General features: G+C 37.4%; 2 protein-coding genes across 2 annotated transcripts in view; both read right to left on the minus strand.

The window, feature by feature from the left end:
* The window catches only part of Stard9 (StAR related lipid transfer domain containing 9), a 73909-nt gene extending 62114 nt beyond the window's left edge, over positions 1–11795 (minus strand). Inside the window, exon 1 of the mRNA XM_047542423.1 lies at positions 11682–11795. Within this exon, the coding sequence (XP_047398379.1) occupies positions 11682–11700 (19 nt within the window). The 5' untranslated portion in view covers positions 11701–11795. The remainder of the gene's footprint in view (positions 1–11681) is intronic.
* A 1741-nt stretch (positions 11796–13536) lies between these two features.
* The window catches only part of LOC124978243 (stAR-related lipid transfer protein 9-like), a 71178-nt gene continuing 57174 nt past the window's right edge, over positions 13537–27540 (minus strand). The window contains exons 4-7 of the mRNA XM_047542427.1: positions 15313–15429; positions 13942–13974; positions 13796–13854; positions 13537–13709 (exon numbers count right to left, since the gene is read on the minus strand). Coding sequence (XP_047398383.1) covers positions 13664–13709; positions 13796–13854; positions 13942–13974; positions 15313–15429 — 255 coding nt within the window. The 3' untranslated portion in view covers positions 13537–13663. The remainder of the gene's footprint in view (positions 13710–13795; positions 13855–13941; positions 13975–15312; positions 15430–27540) is intronic.

Raw genomic sequence — 27540 nt, forward strand, 5'->3', positions numbered from 1 at the left:
GGAAATGCTCAGAGAATTACAGATGTACAAAAATGTCCCACTTAAAAGGGATTCCAATTGTTAAAACTGGCTACAGTAGTTTGAGCATCAAAATAATAAACAGTGGTACATGCCAATAATGAAATCTTAAGAAATGAAAAAAAAAATGAGTAATGGGACAAATCAAGTGTGTCAAATTCATGAAAGTCAAGGGAAGACTAAAGAACCCTTGCAGATTAAAGAACACTACAAAGGCACCCTAATTAAATGTGGTAAGATTTCAAGTGGGATAATAAATAAATTTAAATGGGATCTAAATATTATTATGTGGCAATAATATATCAGAAGTTAATTTTCCTGGATGATGTTGAATAGAAGTGGTGAAAGAGGGTATCCTTGTCTTGTTTCAGTTTTTAGAGGAAATGCTTTCAATTTTTCTCCATTTAGAATGATGGTGGCTTTGTGTTTAGCATATATAGCTTTTACAATGTTGAGATATGTTCCTACTATCCCTAGTTTTTCTAGTGTTTTGAGCACGAAGGGGTGCTGTATTTTGTCAAATGCTTTTTCTCCATCTATTGAGATGACCATATGATTCTTGTTTTTAAGTTCATTGATGTGATGAATTACATTTATTGATTTACATTATGTTGAACCAACCTTGCATCCCTGGGATGAACTCCACTTGACCATGGTGCACTATCTTCTTAATATGTTTTTGTATGCAAGTTGCCAGAATTTTATTGATAATTTTTGTGTCTGTGTTCATCAGGGATAGTGGTCTTAAGTTTTCTTTCCTTGATGTGTCTTTGTCTGATTTTGGTATCAGGTTGATATTAGCCTCATAGAATGAGTTTGGGAGGGTTCCCTCCTTCTCTATTTCATGGAATACTTTGAGGAGTATTGGTGTTAATTATTCTTTGAAGTTCTTGTAGTACTTGGCTGAGAATCTGTCTGGTCCTGGGCTTTTCTCAACTGGTAGGCTTTGATGGCATCTTCTATTTCAGTGCTTGAAATTGACCTGTTTAAATAATGTATGTCCTCCTGATTCCATCTGGGTAGTTCATATGTCTCTAGAAATTTGCCAATGTCTTCAAAATTTTCTATTTTATTGGAGTAAAAATTTTCAAAGTAGTTTCTAATTATCTTCTATATTTCAGCAGTGTCCATTGTGATATTTCCTTGTTCATCACCAATTTTAGTAATTTGAGTGTTCTCTCTCTTTCTCTTCATTAGCGTGGCTAGGGGGTTAATGATTTTATTTTTTCAAAGAACCAACTTTTTATTTTGTCAATTTTTTAAAATGTCATCCTTGCCTTTATTTTGGGGACATATAACATGTTTCAACAAACCAGTTTTACATGTGCAACTGTAATATCAAAAGAAATAGAATGTACTTTTAATGAATTCCTCATCAATGCAGTTCACGTTCAAGTAAATGTTTAGGTAGCAGGGTAGAACAATGTGTTTCCACATGCTGATCAGTGCAACACTGACAGTTACAAGTAAAATATTCAGGAAGCTGAAAATTAAGATTTATGTTAGACAAATTTAATTCCATCTGTTTAAAAAAAGGAAAATATTTTAAACTTGTAAATAACATATTATATGCAAAACCAAGGAATTTTAAATCCTATTTTCATCTTAAATGCCAACTGAAGAATTTAATGACAATTTTGAGGAAAATTCAGCAAACTAAAATTAAAAACAAGTAGTTTGCATTTTAGTATTCTGCTATGTAAATAAAACCAAATATTAACTATATTTCACTTTACCATGAATACTGGCACTGTTTATTTCATATTCATGTCAGTTTCAAAGCATAAAAATTCTAACAAGACTAAATGGTTTGATCAATCCATTTTTCTTCAACAAAGGAATCCCTGACTTCTAGATTTTAGGTTTTAGAAACTGAATTCTTAAATTTGTAGTGTCATACAAAGAAAACACAAATGTAATTTTTTATATTGGTGGTAATCTAAAAGGTAAGAAATTCTGTTAATGTTGTCCTTAAAAAAAAGTACAGAATCACAATCATGATAAAATCCTCTAGTGCACCCACCACAAGTGCAGCAGTGTTTTGATTTCACTTCCTTTTCTCATAAAAACTTAAAGAGTCGAGAGAATTTGGACTGGGGTTGTGGCTCAGTGGTAAAGCACTTGACTAGCACATGTGAGGCACTAAGTTTGATCTCCAGCACCACATAAAAAAAAAAAAAAAAAACCTAAATAAACAAAATAAAGGCATTGGGTCTATCTACCACTAAAAAAAAAAAAAGCTCAGAATTCATAATGTGGATATTTTGAGGTTAGAAAATCCACGGCTCTGGGCAATGATTAAAGTCAACATCCACCCACAAAGAGGCTGTCCCTAAGGGTTTCAACTTGGTTTGCTAGAGACGAGACATTCTGGAGTAGTCTTTGTGCATACTACAATACTTCTCAGACATCACTAGGCCACAGTGAGGGGCACTTACTCATCAAAAGTACAGGGTAGCACCTGGCTTCAAGATGGCACACTTCATACATTCTACTCAGAATACACGAAGCCATGTACAAAGGATCAAATATGCACCGAAAATGTGGAGGATTTCTCTACAGTACCATCAGCAGTTAAAAGGCAAAAGTCTCTTCATAAGCACAACCGAAGATGAAGACTCCTTAGGAGAATGTGTACAACAGGATAGAAGTAGTACTGGACTATGCCATTGACTTTTTCTGGGCATCGAATAGCATGAGCACTTTTGGCACGTTGACTATTTTATCATTTTATGCCAATGCTTTTTTCACTGTGAGGATATTGATGAGTCCAGGCACCCCTGGGTCCAGTGGCACCAATTGCAACATCAATGAAGAATTTAAGGCCATCTAAAACAAATGAAAAATAGAAAGCTGCAGCTCCTCTGCAGAAGAATGCCTGAAGCCACGACATGATTAGTCTTTTTTCTTTGTTCCATACGGTTGAAGTATTTTATTTTAGGAACTGGATGACAGGTTCATGTTTAACAACTGTGAAACAAACATTTATCTAATTACAAAAAGTCAATATATTAGATTAAAAAGTTAATATTAAAGTTCTTAAACACTGGTAGGTCACCCATACACCAAAACACATCTAATCTTTAAAAAATTACTGTAAATACTTTTTTCTTTTTTAAATTATTATTATTTTGATTCATTATACACAAATGGGGTACAACTTTCATTTCTCTAATGGTACATGGTTTAATCTTGACTCTTAACATGCCGAGGCCACTCTCACTGTCTGGACCCCAGGGACTAAACTCAATCCAATTTTCTACAGTCCTGGCATTCACCCTTCCCTCCGATGTTTCAGGGCTTTCAAAAGCTTCTTTCATAGCACAACTGGCCCAGGAGCCTGCATACTCTAGGAAATGCTGTAGGAGGTCTCGATTCTGCTGTAGCCCATGGTGAGGCATCGCCAGAGGGCCAGGGACTCTGAAGCGCCCCCCTCAGCTTCCCGCAGAGCGCCAAGTGCACCTCTGGCCGCCATCAGGGACCGAGCACTCCCGCGTGCCCCAGCATCCTGATCTCCTTCTGCAACATCCAGCTGGACTCGGTGCCAGGACTAACAGCCATGGACCAAGACCCACAGGCACAGCACTGCCACCTCAAGCCATCCTCCTCTCAAGCCAGTGCAGTATTTTGTCAACTTTTTGAATTGTTTCCTTCATTTCAATTTCATTGATTTCAGCTCTGATTTTAATTATTTTCTCTCTTCTGCTTCTTCTGGTGTTGGTTTGTTCCTCTCTAAGGCTTTGAGATATGATGTTAGGTCATTTATTCGTTGACTTTTTATTCTTTAAATGAATGAGATCAATACAATGAACCCTCTTAATACTGCCTTTGTAGTGTCTCAGAGATTTTGATATGTTGTATTGGTATTCTCATTTACCTCCAAGTATTTTTAAAATTTTATCCTTGATTTCTTCTGTTATTCATTTGTCATTTAATAGTGTATTATTTTTTTAAATTATTTTTTAGTTGTCAATGGACCTTTATTTTATTTATATGTGGTGCTGCGAATCAAACCTAGTGCCTTACACATGCTAGGCAAGTGCTCTACCACTGAGCCACAACTCCAGCCCAACAGTGTATTATTTTTTAAAAAAATATTTTATTAGTTGTTGATGAACTTTTATTTATTTGTATGCAGTGCTGAGAATCGAACCCAGTGCCTCACACATACTAGGCAGGCCCTCTACTACTAAGCCACGATCCCAGCCCTTGATAGTGTATTATTTACTCTCTTATTTATCATTGATTTCTAATTTCATTCCATTATGATTCTGATAGAATACAAGGTAGTATCTCCTTTTTTTTTTTGTATTTACTAAGAGTTCCTCTGTATCATAAGATATGGTCTATTTTAGAGAAGGATCCATGTGCTACCAAGAAGAAATTATATTCGTTTGTTGATGGATGAAATATTCTGCATATGTCTATTAAGTCTATATTATTGATTGCATTATTTAATTCTATAGTTTCCTTATTTAGTTTTTGTTTGGAAGATCTGTACAGTAATGAGAGAGGTGTGTTAAAGTCACCCAGTATTATTGTGTTGTGGTCTCTTTGATTATTGAAATTGAGAAGGATTTGTTTGATGTGCATAGATGCTCCATTGCTTGGAGTATAAATATTTATGATTGTTATGTCTTGCTGATGTACAATTAATTACCTTAAGCTGTATGGAATGTCCTTCTTTGTCCCTTCTGATTTACTTTGGCTTGAGTCCACTTTATCTGATATGAGGATAGAAAACCCTTGCTTGTTTATACGATCCATGTGAGTGATATATTTTGCCCCATCTTTTCACCTTCAGTCTGTGGATGTCTTTGCCTATGTGGTGAGTCTCTTGGAGACAGCATATTGTTGGGTCCATTATTTTTTAATCCAGTCTGCCAGTCTATGTCTTTTGATTGATGAGATTAGGCTGTTAATATTCAAGGTTATTACTGAGATGTGATTTGTATTCCCAAAACCAGACAGAGACACATCAAGGAAAGAAAACTTCAGATCACTATCCCTGATTGAACACAGACACCAAAAATTCTCAATAAAATTCTGGCAACTTGCATACAAAAAACATATTAAGAAGATAATGCACCATGATCAAGTGGAGTTCATCCCAGGGATGCAAGGTTGGTTCAACATAATGGAAATCAATAAATGTAATTCATCACATCAATGGACTTAAAAACAAGAATCATATGGTCATCTCAATAGATGGAGAAAAGGCATTTGACAAAATACAGCACCCCTTCATGCTCAAACACTAGAAAAACTAGGGATAGTAGGAACATACCTCAACACTGTAAAAGTTTTATATGCTAAACACAAAAACAACAGTCTCAAAGGGAAAACTGAAAGCATTCCCTCTAAAAACTGAAACAAGACAAGGATGCCCTCTTTCACCACTTCTATTCAACACCATCCTTGAAACTCCAGCCAGAGAAATCAGACAGGAGTAAGAAATTAAAGGGATAAAAATAGGAAAAGAAGAACTCAAACTATCACTATTTGCCAAAAACACAATTCTGTATTTAGAAGATCCAAAAAATGCCACCGGAAAACTTCTAGAATTAAACAAATTGAATTCAGCAAAGTAGCAGGATATAAAATCACACTCATAAATCAAATGCATTCCTATACAACAGTGATGAATCCTCTGAAAGAGAAATTAGGAAAACTACCTCATTCACAATAGTCTAAAAAAAAAAAGGTAATATACTTGGGAACCAATCTAACAAAGAAAAAAGACCTCTACAATGAAAACTACAGAAACACTAAAGAAGAAATTGAAGAAGACCTTAGCAGATGGAAAGACCTCCCATACTCCTGGATACGCAGGATTAATATTGTCAAAATGGCCACACTATCAAAAGTGTTATACAGATCCAATGCAGTTGCAATTAAAATCCCAATGACATTCTTCATAGAACTAGGAAAGTAATCATGAAATTCATTTGGAAAAATAAGAGACCCAGATCCTAGCAAGAAGAGTGAAGCAGGATGTACCCACAATACTAGAACTTAAACTATACTACAGAGCCATAGGAATAAAAACAGCACATTATTGGCATCAAAATAGACACATAGACCAATGGTATAAGATAGAAGACACAGAGACAATTCCACAAAAATACAGCTATCTCATCCTAAACAAAGGCGCCAAAAACATTCACTGGAGAAAAGATAGCCTATTCAACAAATGGTGCTGGGAAGATTGGAAATCCACAAGTAACAGAATGAAATTAAACCCCTATCTCTCTCCCTGCATGAAACTCAACTCAAAGTGGATCAAAGACTTAGGCACTAGAACAGAGACCCTGCACCTAAAAGAAGAAAAAGTAGGCCCAAATCTTCATCATGTGGGCTTAGGATCTGACTTCCTCAACAAGACTCCTAAAGCACAAGAAAGAAAAAATCAAGAATAAATGGGATGGATTCAAACTAAAAAGCTTCTTCTCAGCAAAGGGAACAATCAATAATGTGAAGAGCGAGCCTACAGAACGGGAGAAAATCCTTACCACATGCACCTCAGATAGAGCATTAATCTCCAGGATATATAAGAACTCAAAAAACTAACAGCAAAAAAAAAAAAAAAAAAAAAAACAAGTAATCCAATTAATAAGTGGGCAAAGGAACTGAAAGACACTTCGCAGAAGAAGAAATATCAATGGTCAAAAAAAATATGAAAAAATGCTCAACATCTCTAGCAATTAGAGAAATGCAAATCAAAACTACCATTTCATCTCACTCCAATCAGTGACATGGAGTTATCAACAATACAAGCAACAGTAAATGTTGGCAAGGATGCGCGGGAAAAGGTAAGCTTATACGTTGCTGATGGGACTGCAAATTGTTGCAACCACTATGGAAAGCAGTGTGGAGATCCCCCAGAAAACTTGGAATGGAACCACCATTTGACCCAGCTATCCTACTCCTCAGTTTACATCCAAAAGACTTAAAATGAGCATACTACAACCACAACAATGCTTATAGCAGCTCAGTTCACAATAGCTAAACTATGGAACCAACCTTTATCCAATGAATGGATAAAGAAAATGTGGTTCATACAAAATGGAGTATTACTTAGCCTTAAAGTAGAATGAAATTATGGATTTGCTGGTAAATAGATGGAGAATATCATGCTAGCAAAATAAGCCATCTCCAAAACCAAAGGCCAAATGTTTACTGTGCAGATGCTAATTCACAACAGCGGGCAGGGTTGGGGAAGAATAGAGTTACTTTAGAATAGGTAGAGGGGAGTGAAGGAAGGGGAGGGGTATGGGGGCAGGAAGGATGGTAGAAGGAAGCTGACATTATTACCTACATGCATATATGATTACACAACTGGTGTGATTCTACATCATGTACAACCAGAAGAATGAGAAATTATATTCCATATATGTATGATGTGTCAAAGTGCATTCTACTGTCATGTATAACTAATAAAAACAAAATTTTAAAATAATGTATTCCCATCATAGGTATTCAATAAATATTACCTGAACATTTTTTAAATTAAAAAAAGTTAATTTTCCTGATTCCATTGGGTCTCTTTTAATTATGTAGGAGATTATTGTTTGTAGGGAAAACGCCCTAAATATTCAGTAGAAATAGAGCATCAGGTTGGAAATTTATTGACATACGTCTCAGGATAAAAGTTCTTTTTGTACTTGCAACTTTCTTGTAAGTTTGAATTGTTTTCAAATTTTTAGAAAAATTAAAACTCTTCAAAACTAAAATAAAAGAGAATTTTCTTAATCTGCTATGGCAGCGCTACTCAAAGATGGTCCACAGAATAGGGCTAGTCCTCAAGTTTTTAGTGGTATGCAATGAGATAAGTACAGAAATGGAGAGTGTAAGAAACTTTTATAACAAAAAAAATTTTTTTAATAATTTCATATCTGTTGAATCTAATAAAGATAAGTGAGAGCTTATAACCAAGATATCTTTTTAATTTTTCTAGAAATTCACCCTTAGTTTATAAAGTACTGATATAACAAGGGCTGGATTTTTTTTTTTAAGTGATCTATTCTGTGGCAGGGGCAGGCAGTGCCACTCAGTGGTAGAGCACTTGACTCTGATGCACAAGGCTCTGGGTTTGATTTCCAGCACTGCAAAAGAAAAAAAAAAAAATTAAAATAAAAAAGTAACAAAAACTGGTGGTCCTTCACCACTTTTTTAAAAAAAACTTTTTTAGTTGTAGATGGACACAATACCTTATTTATTTATTTTTATGTGGTGCTAAAGTTTGATCCCAGTGCCTCATGTGCTAGGTGAGTGCTCTACCACTGAGCTATACAGCCCCAGCCCCCAAACTAGTATTATAACTTTTATTTAATAGTGAACTAGTCCTAGTCAGGCAGAAAAGAAAAAAAAAGGGGGGTGGGGGTGGGCAGAAGAATTACAGGGGACTTTGTGTTTCTTTTTTCTGATGAATACATAGAAAATACAAAATCATATTTTTCAGAGCCCCAATGATCCACCACCAACATTCCTTGCTTTGTACCCATCCCTTTATAATAAAAGAAAGGTCAAAGCAAAAAATAGATATTGTCTTGGTCTCGCTAAATTATCACTTTAGATGCTATACCCACTAGCCTTTAAGTGATCTTTGGATAGGGCTCTATACATTTCAGACTTTGATTTAATTTTTTATCTAATTGTCTTTTAAATTTTGAGACAGGGTCTCACTAAGTTGCCCAGGCTGGTCTTCAACTTTTGATCTTTCTGTTAGGTCGGAATTTAGGCTACTGTAGGGGGCAGAGGAGAGCAGCTGAAACAAGGTCAGCCCACCAAAAACTGACCGATCAAGTGGGCTAGAAAATTCCACTGACCGTTAACATTTACCTGTCACTCAGCAGGACCCCCTCCCATCACGGCCTATAAAAACCCTGGGCAGCCAGGGCCACGCGAGATTTTCTCCGGGTCCCTACTTGAGCTGTACCCCGGGGGTCTGGTTTCACCAGATAGCCAATTCCAATAAAACTTGCTTCAGCCACTTTCTGTCCGATTTTATTTGGCTGCTAACTGTGCCCCAGAGCTTACACTTTCTTCCTCAGTCTCCTAAGTAACTAAGATTAAAGGTGTGCACCACCATGCCCAGCCTAATACATTTTACTGAAAAGTGACAGGCTACCCCTTTTCTTTTCTTGAATGTGGGCAACTATCATGTTCCATCTCACAATTCTGTAGTGGAACAACAATTTAAGCACCTTATATTCTCTCACTTCCCATAGCACTCTGAATAATGTAGGCATCTAGAAGGTACTCAGTGAATTCCTAAGACGTGTCTCAAACTACCACTTTCCACTTTGGAGTCATATTCACAGAATGTGTGAGTTTGAGAGACAGATAATATATGAAGAAAGAAGGCCTTTAAAAATACAAAGTTTGATAAAATGTCATCAGAGGATAGTAATTAAAATAACACCATTCATTGTGACTATTCATGGCTTCAGTTCCCAAGGCTGGCTCGCTATATTATTATTATTATTATTATTATTATTATTAATTAATTTATTTTTGCAGTGCTGGGGATTGAACCAGGGCCTTGTGCTTGACAGGCAAGCACTCTACGAACTGAGCTATATCCCCAGCCCTCTGGCTCTGCTATTTTTGAGCTAATGACTCCTTCACTAAGTAGCAGAAATAGCCAGGTGTGGTGGCACATGCCTATAATCCCAGTAACTCAAGAATCTTACGCAGGAGGATCACAAGTTCAAGGTCAGCCTCAACAAATTCAGTGAGGTCCTAAGCAACTCTGTGAGACCCTTTCTCAAAATAAAAAATAAAAAGAGCTGGTTATGTAGTTCAGTGGGAAAGCACCCCTGGGTTCAATCTCCAGGAAAACCACCCCCCCAAAATAGCAGAAATGTTCACCTATATGTTTTTTTTTTAATATTATTTTACTTGTCAATGGACCTTTATTTTACTTATTTATATGCAGTGCTGAAAACTGAACCCAGTGCATCACACATGCTAGGCAAGCACTCTATCACTGAGTCACATACCCAGTCCATGTTCACATATTTGTAATGGTTTGAGAAAGTCCTAAGTGACTTTAAGAGACCTATAACTTAAAGGACTTAAGACTCTTTGCTGCTGGAGAACTTAATTTCTACCAAAAATCCTTCCCTCTCCCAAGGGTTCACTTTATAAAATGTTCTCAAAGAGCCCTGTGCTCTGCATCAGGAGCCCTGAGATTTTAGTCCAGATCCTGTTATTGACTTTGGGTATGTGACTCAAGCTCTGACTTTATATGAGTTCATATGTTTTCTAGGTTTCAGGAACTACGCCAATCAAAGAATCTATGATCCTAGGTCTCCTGCCAGGTTCCCAATACACAATCCCATTCCTATATTCCAGTCCTAAGTGAGGTTCCCAGTTCCAACATTGTCCCAACTTGCAGTGTAACTTTGGGAATGTCTCTTAACTTTTACATAGTTTGTCTTTTGTACAAGGACATTTGTACTGTATCTGAGGTCTCCTCTGCTTGCTCACTCCCACTAGAAAATAAAAGAATATTTTGAGATGAGACATTATGACATTACTGTATCAACTTGTGATTTGCCTTGAAAAGTACTGCTTTACATAGAAAGTTATGTGAAACTTTACACAGAAGTTCACAAAGGAAACTCAAAGTGGCTCTTAGCAAAGTAAATGTTTTTGTTATTTCCAGGCTGCCATTTATGATGAAACATTCAGGAAAAGACAAACACAGAATCAGTGACTGTCACACTGGCTTGGTCATTTATTGGCCATGCCTGACCAGAAGAGACAGCTATAGATCTTTCATGTCCCTTTTCTTATCAGGATTTAAATTAGCATACTACTATGAGACTAGAAATTTAACATTTATATATTACTTCTTATAAGCATCCTAAAGTAAAAAAATTTCTTCCACTAAAGAACCTAAACTTTCCTACTTATCAGCAGGACCTAACCTAAGGAAATAAGACATATGGTACTAAACATCAGTGCTTGATGATGAAGCACACGGGACCCTGTCTCATGTCCAACATCTACTCATCTTTCCCATCCTCCCAGGGATCATCACCAATGGAAGAGAAAGTACTCTGGAAAGGAGACTGGCTGACCCAAGAACTAGTAAAGGCCCTATCAGATCTGGCACCTGCAGACCTAACCTATTTCAGAGCCCTTTCCCCTCATTCACCATGCTTTAGCCACTCTGGCCTCCTTGAAAACAGCAAGTGGCCTCACAGAACTGTAGATCACACTGCTGTCCCTACCTGAAACACATCTCCCCTTATGTCATGGTCTCCATGGGACTGGCTCCTATGCTCCCTCCAGGTCTCAGTTTTAGTGTTATCTCCTCAGAGAAGCTTTGCAGACCACTCATACAGGTAGGTCACCTATACCCCCAAGGTTCTTTTCCATCACTCATCTACTTATATTTTTATTAACCTTTATCACAACTTGCAATTAAGTAATTAAGTGTTTGTTTTCTGACTCTTTTCCACTAAATTTAAGCTATCTGTGAGGGCAGGACCATGTCTTTTCTGTTTATCATTATATATCCAGTGCCTACTAGATATAGTAACTGGCATATAGTAAATTTTTATTACAAATAGGTTGATGAAATAGTGAACATCTGGAGAACTTCCTAGACTTCAGTTTGATTTCAGATTTCCAGGACCACAATAGCTCACCTTGCACGTAGGGCCCCATCTCTGGATGCTCCCTGACCCGTAGGGTATAGGACTCTTCTGATTAGATTGCCTTAACAGATTCCCGCACCCGTTCATTATAGATTCCAGAAAACTAAAGACAAGAAGAGAAAGGCAACATAATTAGATTTTTAAAAAAGAAGGAAAAAATACTAAGCCCAAAATCAGAAGGTTCTAGGTTCCTTTTCCCAGCTATGCCTCTGACAATCTAAGCCTTTGATCAAGCCAGGGCTCCTCCTCATGTGTCTTTCCACATGTTTACAACAGAGTTTTGAGCGATGGCTTTTATCACTTCACAGTTTTAGGTTTAGAAATTATCAGTGCTTATTTGAGCTTAGCGCTTGAGGCACTATTTCAGCATGATTTCTAGAGTACGTGGCCACCAGACTGTGCCCTGATCAGGTCTCAATGGCACACAATCTATAGAGTATATTTCTTGAGTAGGATTTTGAAATGTGACCCTTCTATTGTTCTATGAAGGCATCCCCAGGGGCCACTGTGATCAGTGAGGGAAACTAATTAGGAAGGAAGGGTTCCAGTCCTTTTCCCTGCTTTAAGTAGGGCAATTCCCATCTGTTTTATACACTGGGATTATATATAAGTTATGCTCTATCTACTGGCATTTTATTGTTTTTCTTTTTAAAGCAGTTACAAATCCTTGCTTAAAACCAGTAAAGAGCTGGTTGTAGTTGGCACATGCCTGTAATCACAGTGACTTAGGAGGCTGAGGCAGAAGGATCAAAAATTTTAGGCCAGACTGGGCAACTTAGTGACATTCTGTCTCAAAAAAAAAAAATTTAAAAAAAAAAAGGACCGGAGATAGAGCTCAGTAGCAAAGAACTACTGGGTTCAATCCCCAGCACCAAAGGCAAATAAAAAAAGGAAAGAAAAGAAAAACAGTAAAGATTTTATGAAACAAGAAAGTATCCTTCTCACAGAAAGATCTTTCTCATCAGATCATAGATGATTGCCTGTGGAGTCAGAAAGAGAGGCTTCAGTTCAAGCTGAACTATATTCATGCTTGTCCCATAAATTTTTTCTCCTTAACATTCTCTTATCTAAACATAGGAATCCCAGTTATCTCTTGACACAGCTGTTTCCAGATGTTATGGACAATGAACAGTTAAAATGTGTATGTGTCTCTGGGTATGTGTACATTTATATGTAAATATACACTTAAGAGGTTTGTAAATTTTTATTTATACACTTATAATTTTTTAAAAATAACATTCATGCTGGGTGCGGTGGTACATGCCTGTAATCCCAGCAGCTAAGAAGGCTGAGGCAGGAGGATGGCAAGTTCAAAGCCAGCCTCAGCAACAGCGAGGTGCTGAGCAACGCAGTGAGACCCTGTCTCTAATAAAATATAAAACAAGGGCAGGGGATGTGCTCAGTGGTAATCACCCTTGTGTTCAATCCCCAATACCAAAAAAAAAATAACACTCATGATCACTTAATTATTAAGAAAGAATATTTGTCCCTTCGGGGGTGATGAAAATGTTCTAGAACTAGTCTTGTATAATCTCAGAAATATTGTAAAAATTCACTAAACTATATACTTCAAAATTTGTGGTACAGGCATTTTATGGTAGGTGAATTGCATCTTAAATCTTTTAAAAAGAACACTGACCATGGAATAAGGGAATAAAGGAAGGAAGTAAACTAGGTTTAAATGAAACTTAAACAGAAATTGGTAACCTTACATCAACATTTCACTACAAATTGGTTAAAACTTTATCTTGGAAAAGAAGGTCTCAGTCTGAGAACTAGAGTTTGAGAATCACTTCCCTGCAAAACCACTCAGTAGAAGATTGGAAAAAGAAATCTCAAAATCTAGTATTAAACCTTAGAACTAGCTAGCCAGGGTAAGCTAAGCCACAGAAGGAGATGCCTGCTTATTAAGTTCAAGGGTAGGGAATTAAGTTTTCTATAACTTAAGAACCTAATTGTTTCTCATCTCCCTTCTACAGGATGGGTCTTCTGTGGCTTCGCTCCATCCTTATGGTGACTCTGGAAGCAAAGAGAGGACAGCTGAACATGCCAAAATTTGAAATGACAGGAACATTTCAGGTCCTTGGCGACTGACAAATTCTTACCTTACTTTTATCCTACAGGAAGAAGGCAATGAGGCACAGTCTTCCTTGGTGAAGAGACCCTGCACAAACCACAGGGTTGGGATTTCATTGAAAGGATTAGACAAAGGAGACCTACTTTGAGAGGATCCAGTTAAAAGAGTCAGTACCTCACATATCCGTGGTGTCAGCCCAACAGAGGCCTGAAGAACAGAAGAAAGGGAAGAATTATTGTTTATTCCAGGCAATGCTCTCTACCACCCAATACCCCAGAACACAACTCAGCATGGAAGATGGGCACATGGGATCTTTGTGTTAGCCTCTTTACTTTAGGCAGTTTCACTAGAAGAATATAGAAAACTTATGTATCCCTGTCATCAAGAGACCCTCAAGGGAGGAATGCACTGAGTGAGTCAGACCCTACCATAAGAAAGAAGAAAAGAAGAACTGGCAAACTTAGATATGTGCTTTCATGCAATAAAGACTACGTCCTTCTTGCATACACCCACTTTACTAATGTGGTCTCTCCTAGACCCCTACCTCCTAGATCCCTATACAGGATATTCCTATATGGGAATACTAGAAAACCTCGGTGTCCAAAACATACATCTGTATCTAGAGAAAAGCAGCATCTTTTTTCATCTTATATTCAGGTTAAGGGCTTCATATCCTTTGGTTTAGTGGACAAATTTCTTCTTTTAATTTCAAATACATGAAAATACACTAAACGTGGATGAAAATTCATCCATTTTTTAAGGGATGAATCAGGCCTAAGGCAGCAGGATAATCTTTCAGGAGAATAGTATCTCAGAGAATGTCCCTGTATAATATTATCTGTCATGCTTTACACAAGTTCATCTCCCTGGGATACTTCTAAAGCAGAGGTATTCTTAGGGAATGCTGCCCTCCTAAATAAAGCAAAGTGCCTATTAAAACCTAAATATTTTTTAAAGCCCCCAGTCCAGAAGCTAGTTTTCCTGCTTTCTTCTAATACGCAGATCTAACACCAGTAGCCTTTTAGTGGCCCCAGTAATCTCGTCTCTGCACAGTTCTAGCCAGCACTGAAGATTCAGTTTAGGTCCTACTGACAACAAGGGTGATAAAAAGCTTCAAGTGATGAATATGGAAATAATATAACAAATTCAGTAGGACTGACAAGGACACCTTTGTCAAAGGGAGCTGTAAAATCCTAAGGTTCTTCAGGGTTGAATAAACAGACTAATCAAAGTTTATCTTTCAATTAAAGTGATAAAAAATCCATTTTTAAGGGATGAGGCTGTAGCTCAGTGGCAGAACACTTGCCTAGCATGTGTGAGGCACTGGGTTAGAGACTACACCACATAAAAATAAACAAAGGCATTTTGTCCATATTACAACTATAAAAAAATTTTTAAATCCATTTTTAGTATAGAAAAGGGTTCATCAAATTTTCTTAAAGATGACTAGCAAAGGAAATCACATTCTATCTCACATTTGCAAGGACAACACAAGATATAGGTTTGCTGTGACTTTAGAAACATCATTGCAATACTAATACTCACTGGGGTCCCCAGCATGGTATATGTCTTCCCAGAGCCTGTCTGCCCATAGGCAAAAAGGCATATGTTGTAGCCTCTGGCAGCTCCAGAGAGTACTTCAGTTCCCAAGTCCTGAAACACCTATGGCAACAAAAGCAGAACATGTCATTGGTCCTACCCATAGCAGATTTAAAATTATTTTTTAATCTAAAAATTTACAAAATATTTCAAACACACATGAATATAAATTTCCACCATTTCACAAGAATCAATTCAACTTCAGAATAAAGATGGCTAAGGAAAATTCAGTCAGTCATTCAAATATTTTTATTTTTATATTTTTATACTGGGGATTTAATCCAGGGGCGCTGTACCACTGATCCATCCCCAGCCCTTTTTTATTTTTACTTTTCTTTTAGTTGTAGATGAACACAATACCTTTATTTTATTTATGAGGTGCTGAGGATCAAACCCATGATCTCACATTGTGCTAAGCAAGTGTTCTACCATCGAGCTACAACCCTAGGCCCCTTTATTTTTAATTTTAAGAAAGGGTCTTGCTAAGTTGCTTAGGACCTTGCTAAGTTGCTCAGACTGCCAATGAACTTGCAATTCTCCTCTTTCAGTCTCCCAAGTCACTGGGATTACAGGTGTGTGCCATCACACCTGGCCATGATCCCTAGTCTTAAGGAAAAGAGTCTAGAAAAACGTAAAAGACATGCTGGCAAAAGAATTATTTTGCTCTCTCATGACAAGAAAATGTTTGCTATGCTTAAGTGGATAAATCTACAGTGAAATATTACCCAGTAACATGTAAATTCAAGGTCTAAAGACACCACTCTAAGTCTCAGTTAAACTCAGAAATTAGGGTTTTCCCCATGAGTTCACTGCATATGTTTTCTCCTCGATTGCCCCGGATAGCTGGATGGTTCTGTTGGTCATTTAGCTCTATGATAGTCAGTTCTTGTACTCAGTGAACTTTGTGTACTGACTGAAGGTCCTACTGGATTTGAATAGGAGACCTGGTCTCAGGAAAAAACAGCCAGGCTTATGAGGAAGGCAGAGTTTCCCAGTTTAACCTTTCCACGGCAGTATGCACATGGATGTCTACATACCCCCCTGGTAGAGTTGACCTTGATCTTTGTATGGTTGTTGTTCAGCATCGAAATACTCTTCCAGTCTCGGGGGAAGTCTCTGAATATGTCAGTCTTAGTGGCAAGCGGGGCCCAATCCTCTACTACAAAAGCTAAGCAAGCCGGATAATGCTCTTCACTTTCTGGCAGCCTAGCACTGGCACATGAAATGAGGCTCACCAACTATGTAGATGTTCCCACATGAGCTTTGAAAGAAATATGCAAAAACAAAGCTGTAATTGATAAATCTCCAAGAGTTCAACAGTAGTGCATGCTGCTGAGCATACAGTGGCAGAAGTGCCTAGTGTGGTGTTCAGTCAGACTATTTTGTGCTATGGTTTTGCCTGGGTTCCCTGCTACCTGGGGTCCCAGGCTTTCCTGACCATTTTTTCAACTTTCCTTTCAATTCTGTGAATTATCTGATACAGCTCCAAATTCAATGCTGTGTGTTCTTTGGCAAGTTACTTAAATACTGTACACCTCAGTTTCTCTAGCTCTAAAATAGATATTTTGTACCTATATAACAAAAATCGTGATGATTAAGTGAGATCATACATGAAAGCAGGGACAACAGGCACAAACACAGGAGTGACTAAGTCAAGATAACGCTACTGGTTCTGTTTTAGCAGCTGCAGTTATGGTTCTTGGCCAGTGAACTATTTGTTTTGTTTGTTTTTTTAATGCTTCCAATATTCTGGGATAAGGCCAAAAGAATCCAGGGTGCAATGAAAGACTTGGACCTTGTATAATTCCTACTCCCTCCCCCCATATTGCTAGCAGTCCTCTCTACTCACTAACTCTATGTTAGCAAAGCTGAACATCTGGTAAGGTCATTTGCCTCCTGAAATCTGGCTGGGTGAAATTCCCACAGTTTGAAGAAGGAGGGGTATATTTCTTTGCAACAGACCATGTAAGTTGGTTGCCGTCCATTTATTTGATTGGAAAATCTCTCATAAAACTCCCCCTTTTATTCTAGTGCCCCAGCAGGAGGTGGGAACAGAGGAGCAGACAGAGCAAGGCCACATCTAGATCTCAGTGTTATTTCTTCCCATAGCTCATGCACAGCTGAGTGCAGAGTAAGGATTAGGAAAAAATAAATAATGTTACTTTGTCCATGTCATTATTCAAATTCAAATAATTGCCTGCAAGTTTCATGTACATACCTTTGAAGAGACAATTTTACCTCAGTGTAAAAGATGTTAACGGGCAAAACCACTAGGTTGCAAACCTGAGAGTCATAGAAACTATCAAGATATAGCAACTATTCTTTAAGAACTGTGGGGAAGAGCTGATTAAACATTCCTAGAAAAACCACAGCCTGAGATAGAGTAACACCGGGCCAGATAGCACCATGTTCCACTCTCCCCATGATAATAAAGTGAAACAGAAGGAAATAACTCACTGTGAACACCAAGAACAATTTGAAAGCTAAAAGAAGCCACTGAACAGGAATCTGAAGATGCAGGGTCACAGTTCAGGAGAAATGGACAGTCTATTTTTTCCTGGGGTATGAGTAGGAGGAAGCATTAGACAGAATGAATGTAATAAAGCACTTTCAATCTTTTAAAGTATTAGCTAAATAGGTGACAGTCCAGTAGATGCTGCCGTATGAGGACTCCTAGAACTTAAAGCCCAAACCAAAAGCCTAGCAATACCCAATATCCTAAATTCAACTGAATCTAGGAATGCGGATTTTTTTAAAGAAGTTTTCAAAAGAACAAGACAAGTCACACACTGGGAGAAAATATTTGCAAAAGACATATATGATAAAGGACTAGGTACCCAAAATACACAAAAGAAACAACCTAATCAAAAATGGGCAAAATATCTCAAAAGATATCTTACCAAAGGAGACACATAGATAGCAAATATATGAAAAGGTTGAACCCACAGGTAAATTATGGACTTTGGATGATAATGATGTGCTAATGTATGTTCACAGTTGGTAATAAATGTATACTGTGGCAGCAGAATGCTGTTAGTGGGGGCAGTTCTACACAAGGGGGTAGAGGGTATAAGAGAACTCTATGTACTTTCTGCTTAATTTTGCTATGAACCTAAAACTGCTTTAAAAATAGTTCATTAAAAAATAGGTTCAACAAGATAAATCTTAAGGAATGGAACGCCCTGCTTATTGGAGAGATATTAGCAACATTATCAGGCAAACCCTTCTTAAATCCAGTGAGAATGAACCTCATCTCTGGAGATTCCATGACTATTTAAGGTTTATATTTTCCTAAAGGAATTTTTCACTGATAGGTTTGTTTGGGGTAGGTTTATAGTTCTTTCCATTTATGTATTATGTTTTCTATCCCAAGTAGACTCATAACAAAAATAAAAATACAAAATCACACAGTTCCAACTTAAGGTGACAAAATGTTCAAAATAATTAAATACTGAACAGTGATACACACCTGTAATCTCAGCTACTTGAGAAGCTGAGGCAGGAGGATCACAACTTCAAGGCTAGCCTCAGCAACTCAGCAAGACCCTGTCTTAAAATTAAAAATTAAAAGAGCAGGGGACACAGCTTAGTAGCAGAATTCCCCTGGGTTCAATCCCCAGTACTGAAACAAACAAACAAAAAAAAATTTAAGGAACCCAGAGTGGCACATACCTACACTTCTCATCACTGGAGATGATGAGGTAAAGTTGATACTATCTGTGTATCTACTGACCCATCTCCTCTTGTGATAGTACAGAAAAGGAGACTTCAGTACCACTTATTTGAAGTCAGAGTCATCTGCATAAGATAAAAATAAATAAAAAAAAAAACTTAATTGGGCCTTAGTTGGTGAAAGGGCTCAGAATGGTTTATCTCTTCCTCTAATAGCTACATGAACCTAGCTAGAGATCAACAGACATAATTTGGGACCTGGCTCAAGTGCAGACCAGATACTATCTCTAGTCTTTTGTACAGATTTCTCCAGAGGAAACAGGAAACAGCCTGTATCTGACTTGAACAGATGAATCTAGATTTCCTATTTGCCTTCTCCATTTTATACTATGAACTATAGAGAACTTTATCTCCTGTGTTTTAGTATATTTATCCATGTAGTGCATACTGTGGAAATTGGTAAACAGTTTCCAAGGAACCAAAGGAGGGAGAGTCTACCACAGAAATTTTGAAATGCAGGTGAATATGAACAACTGAAACCTGTGCCATACCCAATGGAAAGAAAGAACAGTTGTCATTCTGAAAGAAACCAGCCTTGAGACATGCAGGTCCCAGAACTGTATTAATCTTAGCCTAAGGCAGGAGACATTTATGTACAGATTTCCCAAAAGGACTATAAGAATTAGAAAATTCACTTGTCTATTTTCAGAACATAGTATTTGGCCTTAAATGTAAAACTGGAATGTAAGAAAGGTAGCCAGAGGGGAAATAGAGCAGAATGGTAAGTTACAAGCAATTAACTCACACAATAGCACCATATCCTATGGATGTGGAAGGTTCAAAGTCCATGCACCTGAACAGTCCCTTGACAAACAGAAGCTGAGGAGGAAGGGGCCATTCTGATCGACAGAGATAGAAATCTCTCTGTTAAGAAATAGTAACTTGGGCTGGAGTTGTAGCTCAGTGGTAGAGCACCTATGTAGGATGTGTGAGGTACTGGGTTCGATTACCAGTTCCATATATAAATAAATAAAATAAAGGTCCATTGACAACTAAAAAAAAAGAAAAAAGAAATAGTAACTTAGGGGACTGGGATTGTGGCTCAGTGGTGGAGAGCTTGCCTAGCATATGTGAGGCACTGGGTTCTATCCTCAGCACCACATATAAAACTAAATAAAATAAAATTATCATTTTAAAAATCCACTTAACAGCCTGGTGTGGATCTCTAGCACCATGCTGCGACTTCCCATCTCCCAACGCGCTGGAGCCTCTATTGCCATATTGAATTATCCCAATGCCAATGCCACTATTTTTATTGGGGCAGTTTCCATCCTGGGATACCTGCTGGAGACTAGAAGCTCATTATCAAGGTAACTACAGGTTAGCTGCTGCTGCAGCCACCAACTCGGGATATATAGCCACTTACACCCAGGGATATCAGCCAAGTCTTGAAAGATAATCTCCAAGGGTCCTGCAGGCTTGGATGCATCTGAGGTACCCCTGCTAGGTGTGCTAACAGCCACCATCGTGCTACAGAGGGAGGAGAGAGCCTTGCAAAAGGACAGTCGATGGGTAAAGGGTGTGAGGGCATCTTGATCCCGGTTTGTCTCGCCAACCAGTCAGGTACCCACTGAGATCCCAGAGACAACTCGGGAGCACTTGTTGGGACCCAATATCAGCCTGGTCCACAACTCCCCTGAGTACATGGTCCCGCCAGTTTGACAATCAACAGGGCCCTCCAACTCCTCAATCCCCAGTCTCCCAACCATGCCCTGGCCACCAACTGGCCCAGTGAATGCAGCTATGTGACTGGCACACAGCTTTCAACGTCTAGTCCTGATTTGCCCAATACAGAACAACTTTCCAAGACAGGTGCACAGGTCCTGGTACTCAACCCTCAGGAGTTAAGACCAGGCTCCTCTGTCACATGAGTGGACCCCAAAGGGGAGTCCTGGGGTGCAGTCTTCCAAAGGGACTGGCAAGTGATATAACTTGCCTCCAGGAGTCCCACCTCCAAATCTAATCCTCCCACCTTAGTAACTGTCAACATCCTGAGGGTGGAGTTACCAGCAAACTCCAGACAACCCTGCCTACCAGACAACAGAGAAGATACTGAACTCCAACAGAAACAACTGTTCAATTTTCCTTCAAGACTTTTTTTTTCCCTTTCCCCCATTTTTTTTCTTTTTTCTTTTTTCATTTCCCGCTCTCACATCCCAATCATCTTTGAAGTCAAGAATCTTCTTTATGCACCAGGCTACTGAAGACAGGGAGGTTTAAATAGTATATCACAGTTTTGTTATAAATTTTTAAATTTAATTTTTAATTTTTAAAATTTTTGTCACTGTTTTCCTCTTATTTATGTTTCCTCAAAGTCTCTTTCTTCCTTTCTCATGCTAACAACCAACTTCTTTTGATTGCGCTTTCACTCTTCCTATGATCTAGTACTTCTATATTCTCACTTCTTACCTCATTAACATTACATCTTATACCCCTCGCTCATCCTCTTTGTCCACCATTAGAAACTGCAAACCTTATTGCAAACCTATTGTATATGCTGTAGATAATAATTGAACTCATCATTATAGCAATACTGTTAATGTCTTATAAGGGGCTATTTGGTTTAAGGCTGCATATTGTTTGTATTGGGTGCTGTTAATATTAATCTCCCCCTTAAAGGTGAGGTATTAGAAACCTGAAGGGACACTATAAACCTATAGGGGGAAACTGTAATACCCCAGATCTGTACTGCTAGAGGGAAGATACACTAACAACATGAAAAAATAAGGGAAGAAAGCACCCCAAACAAACCAAGATGCTATATTAATAGGATCCATTGACAGTACATAGAAGAAATATCAGAAAAGGAGTTCAGAATATACATAATTAAAATGATCTGTGAAGTAAAGGATGATCTAGGAGAGCAAATGGAGGCAATGAATGATCACTTCAACAAACAGTTAAAAGAGGAAATGCAGGGGCTGGGGTGGTGGCTCAGTGGTAGAGCACTTGCCCAGCATGCATGAGGCACTGGGTTCAATTCTCAGAACCACATATAAATAAATGAATGAAATAAAGATCTATCAAAATCTAAAAAAATTTTTTAAAAAGAAGAAATGCAGGAAGCTAAAGATTATTTTGATAGAGATTCTTAGAGAAAACAGAAATTCTTGAAATGAAGGAAATAATAAACCAATTAAAAACTCAATAGAAAGCATCACCAACAGACTAAATCACTAGGAAGACAGAACCTCAGACAATGAAGACAAAATATTTAATCTTGAAAATAAAGTTGACCAAACAGAGAAGATGGTAAGAACTCATGAACAGAACCTCCCAGAATTACAGGATAACATGAAAAGAACAGCTTAAGAATTACTGGGACTGAGGAAGGCACAGAGATAGAAATAATCTATTCAATGAAATAATATCAGAAAATTTCCCAAACCTGAAGAATGAAATGGAAAATTAACTACAAGAGGCTTACAGAACACCAAATGCACAAAATTACAACAGATTCACACCAAAGCACATTATAATGAAAATGCCTAACTTACAAAATAAAGATAGAATTTTAAAGGCTGTGAGAGAAAAAGATATGATTATATATAGGGAGAAATGAATATGGATATCAGCAGATTTCTCAGCCCAGACCCTAAAGCTAGGAGGGCCTGGAACAACATATTTCAACCTCTGAAAGAACATGGATGCTAACCAAGCAAACTTAATCCAGCAAACCTAACCTTCAGATTTGATGATGAAATAAAATCCTTCCATGATAAACAAAAGTTAAAAGAATTATAACTAGAAAACCTGAACTACTTAATATTCTCAGCAAAATATTCCATGAGGAGGAAATGAAAAGCAACAATGAAAGTCAAAAAAGGGAAGAACTACACTAAAGGAAAAGTCAATCAAAGAAGAAACCAAATCAAGTTAAAAACCAAAAATAAGCCAAAATGACTGGGAATACAAATCATATCTTAATAATAACCCTGAATGTTAATGGCCTAAACTTATTAATCAAAAGACATAGACTGGCAGATTGAATTTAAAAAAAAGACCCAACCATATGCTGCCTTCAAGAGACTCATTTCATAAGAAAAGACATACTCAGACTGAAGGTGAAAGGATGGGAAAAAATATATCATGAACATGGACTCAGTCAAAAAGCAAGGGGTTTCCATTCTCATATCAGATAAAGTGGACTTCAAGCCAAAGTTAGTCAGAAAGGATAAGGAAGGACATTTCATATTGCTTAAGGGAAACATAAATCAACAAAACATAATAATCGTAAATATTTATGCCCCAAACAATACAACATCTATGTACATCAAATAAACCCTTCTCAATTTCAGAAATTAGACCACAACACAATAATACTGGGTGACTTTAACACACCGCTCTCACCACTGGATAGATCTTCCAAACAAACACTGAACAAAGAAACCACAGAACTCAATACAATCAATAATTTAGACTTAACAGACATATACAGAATATTCCATCCATCAATGAGCAAATACACTTTTCTCATCAGCACATGGATCCTTCTCTTAAACAGACCATATGTTATACCACAAAGCAACTCTTAGCAAATACAAAAAAATAGAGATACTACCTTGTATTCTATCAGATCAAAATGGAATGAAATTAGAAATCAATAATAAACTAAAAAATAGAAACTACTCCAACACCTGGAGACTAAATAATACACTACTGAATGATACATGGATAGCAGAAGACATATGGAGGAGATAAAAAAAAATTCTTAGAGGTAAATGAGAACACTGATACAACATATCAAAATCTCTGGGACACTATGAAGGCAGTACTAAGAGGGTTCATTGCATCGAGCTCATTCATTAAAAGAATAAAAAGTCAACAAATAAATGACCTAACATTACATCTCAAAGCTCTGAAAAAGAACAGAGGAACACCAAAAGTAGAAGAAAACAGGAAATAATTAAAATCAGAGCTGAAATCAATGAAATTGAAAGAAACAATTGAAAAAATTGACAAAACAAAAGTTGGTTCTTTGAAAAAATAAAATTGATAAACCCTTAGCCACAATAACAAAGAGAGAAAACTCAAATTACTAAAATTCATGATGAAAAAGGAACTATCACGACAGACAGTACTGAAATACAAAACACAATTGAAGCTATTTTGAAAATCTATACTGCAACAGAATAGAAAATCTCAAAGACATCAACAAATTTCCAGAGACATATAATCTACCCAAACTGAATCAGGAGGACATTCATAATTTAAACAGACCAATTTCAAGCTGTGAAATAGAAGAAGATATCAAAAGTCTATCAACCAAAAAAAGTCCAGGACCAGACAGATTCTCAGTGGAGTTCTACAAGAACTTCAAAGAAAAATTAACACCAATACTCCTCAAATTATTCCATGAAATAGAAAAGGAGGGAACCCTTCCAAACTCATTCTATAAGGCTAATATCACCCTTATACCAAAACCAGACAAAGATACTCCTTGGCTTATACCCAAAGAACTTAAAATCAGCATGCTATAGTGACACAGTCACATTAATGTTTATAGCTGCTCAATTCACAACAGCTAGATTGTGGAACCATCCTAGATGCCCTTCAATATACACACAATGAAATATTTCTCAACCATAAAGAAGAATAAAATTATGGCATTTGCAGGTAAATGGATGGAGTTGGAAAACATCATGCTATGTGAAATAAGCCAATCTCCCAAAAACCAAAGGCCGATTGTTTTCTCTGATAAGTGGATGCTGATACATAATGGAGGGAAGGGAGTAAGGGAAGAATGGAGGAACACTGGATTGTATAGAGGGAAATGAGGGGAGGGGAGGAACTGGGAGAAGGAAAGATGGTGGAATGAGACAAACATCATTACCCAATATACATGTATGATTCCACTAATGGTGTGACTCTACATTGTGTACAACCACAGAAATGAAAAGTTGTACTCCATTTGTGTACAATGAATCAAAATGTATTCTGCTGTCATGTATAACGAAATAGAACAAACAAATAATAAATAAATAATCCACTTTAAAAAAAAAGAAAGAAATAGTAACTTAGGTAAAGAAGTAGGAACTGCACATGTGCTATTATCAAAAGCTCAGTCCCTGTCCCTGTGCCAATTCAATAACAAAGACACGGTTTTGAGAAAAAAAAGAAGTTTCTTGCTTTTGGTAGCAAAGAAGTAGCACAGGGGACTCCTGTTCCCAGAGGCCTTGATTCTACCCATCAGGGGAGAACAGCGGGTTTTTAAAGAAGAGATTCATTCTAGGGTTCCCTGTGGGGAGTTGTGATTCACTTGTTAATTTGGGAGACAATCAATTCTTAGATCTTCTGGACCATCTCCAAAGTCTGAATTCCGTGCTTTCTGTGGTAGGTGTGTGATCAGACAGATAACTCTGACCTAGGATTAGAATAAGGTAATCCTGTTCCCAGCCTCTGGGTTAGGGACTGAGAGGGGGAGAACATGAAAACAAAGCATGTCCATTTTAAAATACGCCTCAGTAGCAGAATAACAAGGGATATTATATTCAAAGCATGTGATGACCACTGTTATAGTGTCAAAAGGTACTCAATCCCAGAAGGACCTTCCTGCCAGAGGAGAACAAAAGGAGGTGGGGACAACTAAAAAACATACTTCTTTAAATAACCCACAGGAGGCAATAAAACCTAGGAGAGGTTTGGGAAAAACTGTACACTCACAGTATTCATTCAATGAGGATCAGGGGAGGACCTTGCACACTAAGAAATAAAATGCTGATTGTAACTCCTTTGGGTATACTGGCTCACCCAGACACCTGATCTCTTGCAAGACTGTCAGTAAATACCTCGTTTTTTGCTATAGCTCATGTCTTTTAGTTCATTTTGGGGTTTGGACAAGGGAGTATGTTTCTCACAGGTTTCCAGACTGGACACAAATTTTATTATTTATTTTTTCAGTACAGGGGACTGAACCCAGTGGTACTCTACCACTGAGCTATATCCCCTGCCTTTATGTTTTCATCTTGAGACAGAGTCTCACTAAGTAGCCCAGGCTGGCCTCAAACTTTCAATTCGCCTGCATAAACCTCCAAAGTAGCTGGAAGTACAGTCATGCACTACCATGCCTGGCTCCAACAAAAATATTTATTAATTACAAAGCAGAGAGAAGAGTAACTTTTCAATCTGGGCTCAGTGGCACATGCCTGTAATCCCAGTGAACCACAACCCCAGTCCCTGAATATTTTCCTTTTGATTCTTCAGATCAACTCTTCACTTTTTTGTCTGTGTCACAAGGGATGACTTATTGGACTGATTAGTGGGGCTGCTTGCACTCAGACTTGAGGTTGGGGTTGAACAAAGGGGATCCCAAGCAGGAGATCAGAGGGAGGGGTTTCCTCCAGTAAGATTTCCCTGTCTGGCATTCTTTAACTTAAAGTAAAGCTTCTCTTAAACAGCCCTCTCTACATGACTTTTTAAATTTTTTTGTTGAAAATTTTTTAGTTCTAGATGGACACAATACTTTTATTTTTATGTGGTGCTGAGGATTGAACCCAGTACCTCACACGTGCTAGGCAAGCACTCTACCACTGAGCTACAACCCCAGCCCTGCATGACTTTTGATCCTAGCATGTGTGAGGCACTGGATTCTATTCTCAGCACCACATATAAATAAATGAATAAAATAAAGGTCTATCAACATCTAAAAAAAAAAATCTTTAAAAAAAAAACAACAAAAAAAGGAAGGTATTCAACAGAATGTAAAAGAAGAGAATGCTGACTGAAGAAACCAAGAAGACTTTATGAAGCCAGGGCCTCAGACCCAAGCAGGATTTTAATGATGTTGTAGACAATATGAACAGCAAGTGTAAAGCTTTGAGTAATGAAAACACATGGCTGTCCAAGTAGAATCTAGAAAATCAAATGTGTTAGGAAATAAGCTTGAAGCGATGCTAAGAAGCTAGGCTTTATTTGCTTTCCTCTTAAGGTTTATTGCATTATTTATGGCAGTACCTCAAGGAACATGACAAGGAAGCCACTGTTCCACCATAAGAAATTAGCATCATGAGGACAATCAGGACAGAAATTAAGAAACTATTTGAATCAAAGAAGAAATCAAAACTGAAATGATAAAATACCCAAAAAGCAATGAAAATACATACTTACCATACTGATAATTATTACAAAAAACTATTAAAGATTAATTTGTGCCTTTGTATACTAAAATTATTCAAAAGCCTAAACATATTTTAACTTGTAGTCATCCTAAGGAATTAAGAAAAAACAGCAAAATAAATCAAAACAAGTAGAGCTTAAACCATAGCACATTCATACAATGGCTAGTATATTCATACAATGGAATATTATTTAGAAAACTTTTTAAAAGGGATGCATACAATAACATAGATAATCTCAAATGTATTAGGCTAAGTGAAAAAAAAAAACACTCTTAAAAGGTCATTATATAAATTTTGTATCTGGAAAAAGCAGAAGTATAGAAAC

The sequence above is a fragment of the Sciurus carolinensis genome, chromosome 2 (assembly GCF_902686445.1).
Source record: "Sciurus carolinensis chromosome 2, mSciCar1.2, whole genome shotgun sequence".
NCBI classification, from domain to species: domain Eukaryota; kingdom Metazoa; phylum Chordata; class Mammalia; order Rodentia; family Sciuridae; genus Sciurus; species Sciurus carolinensis.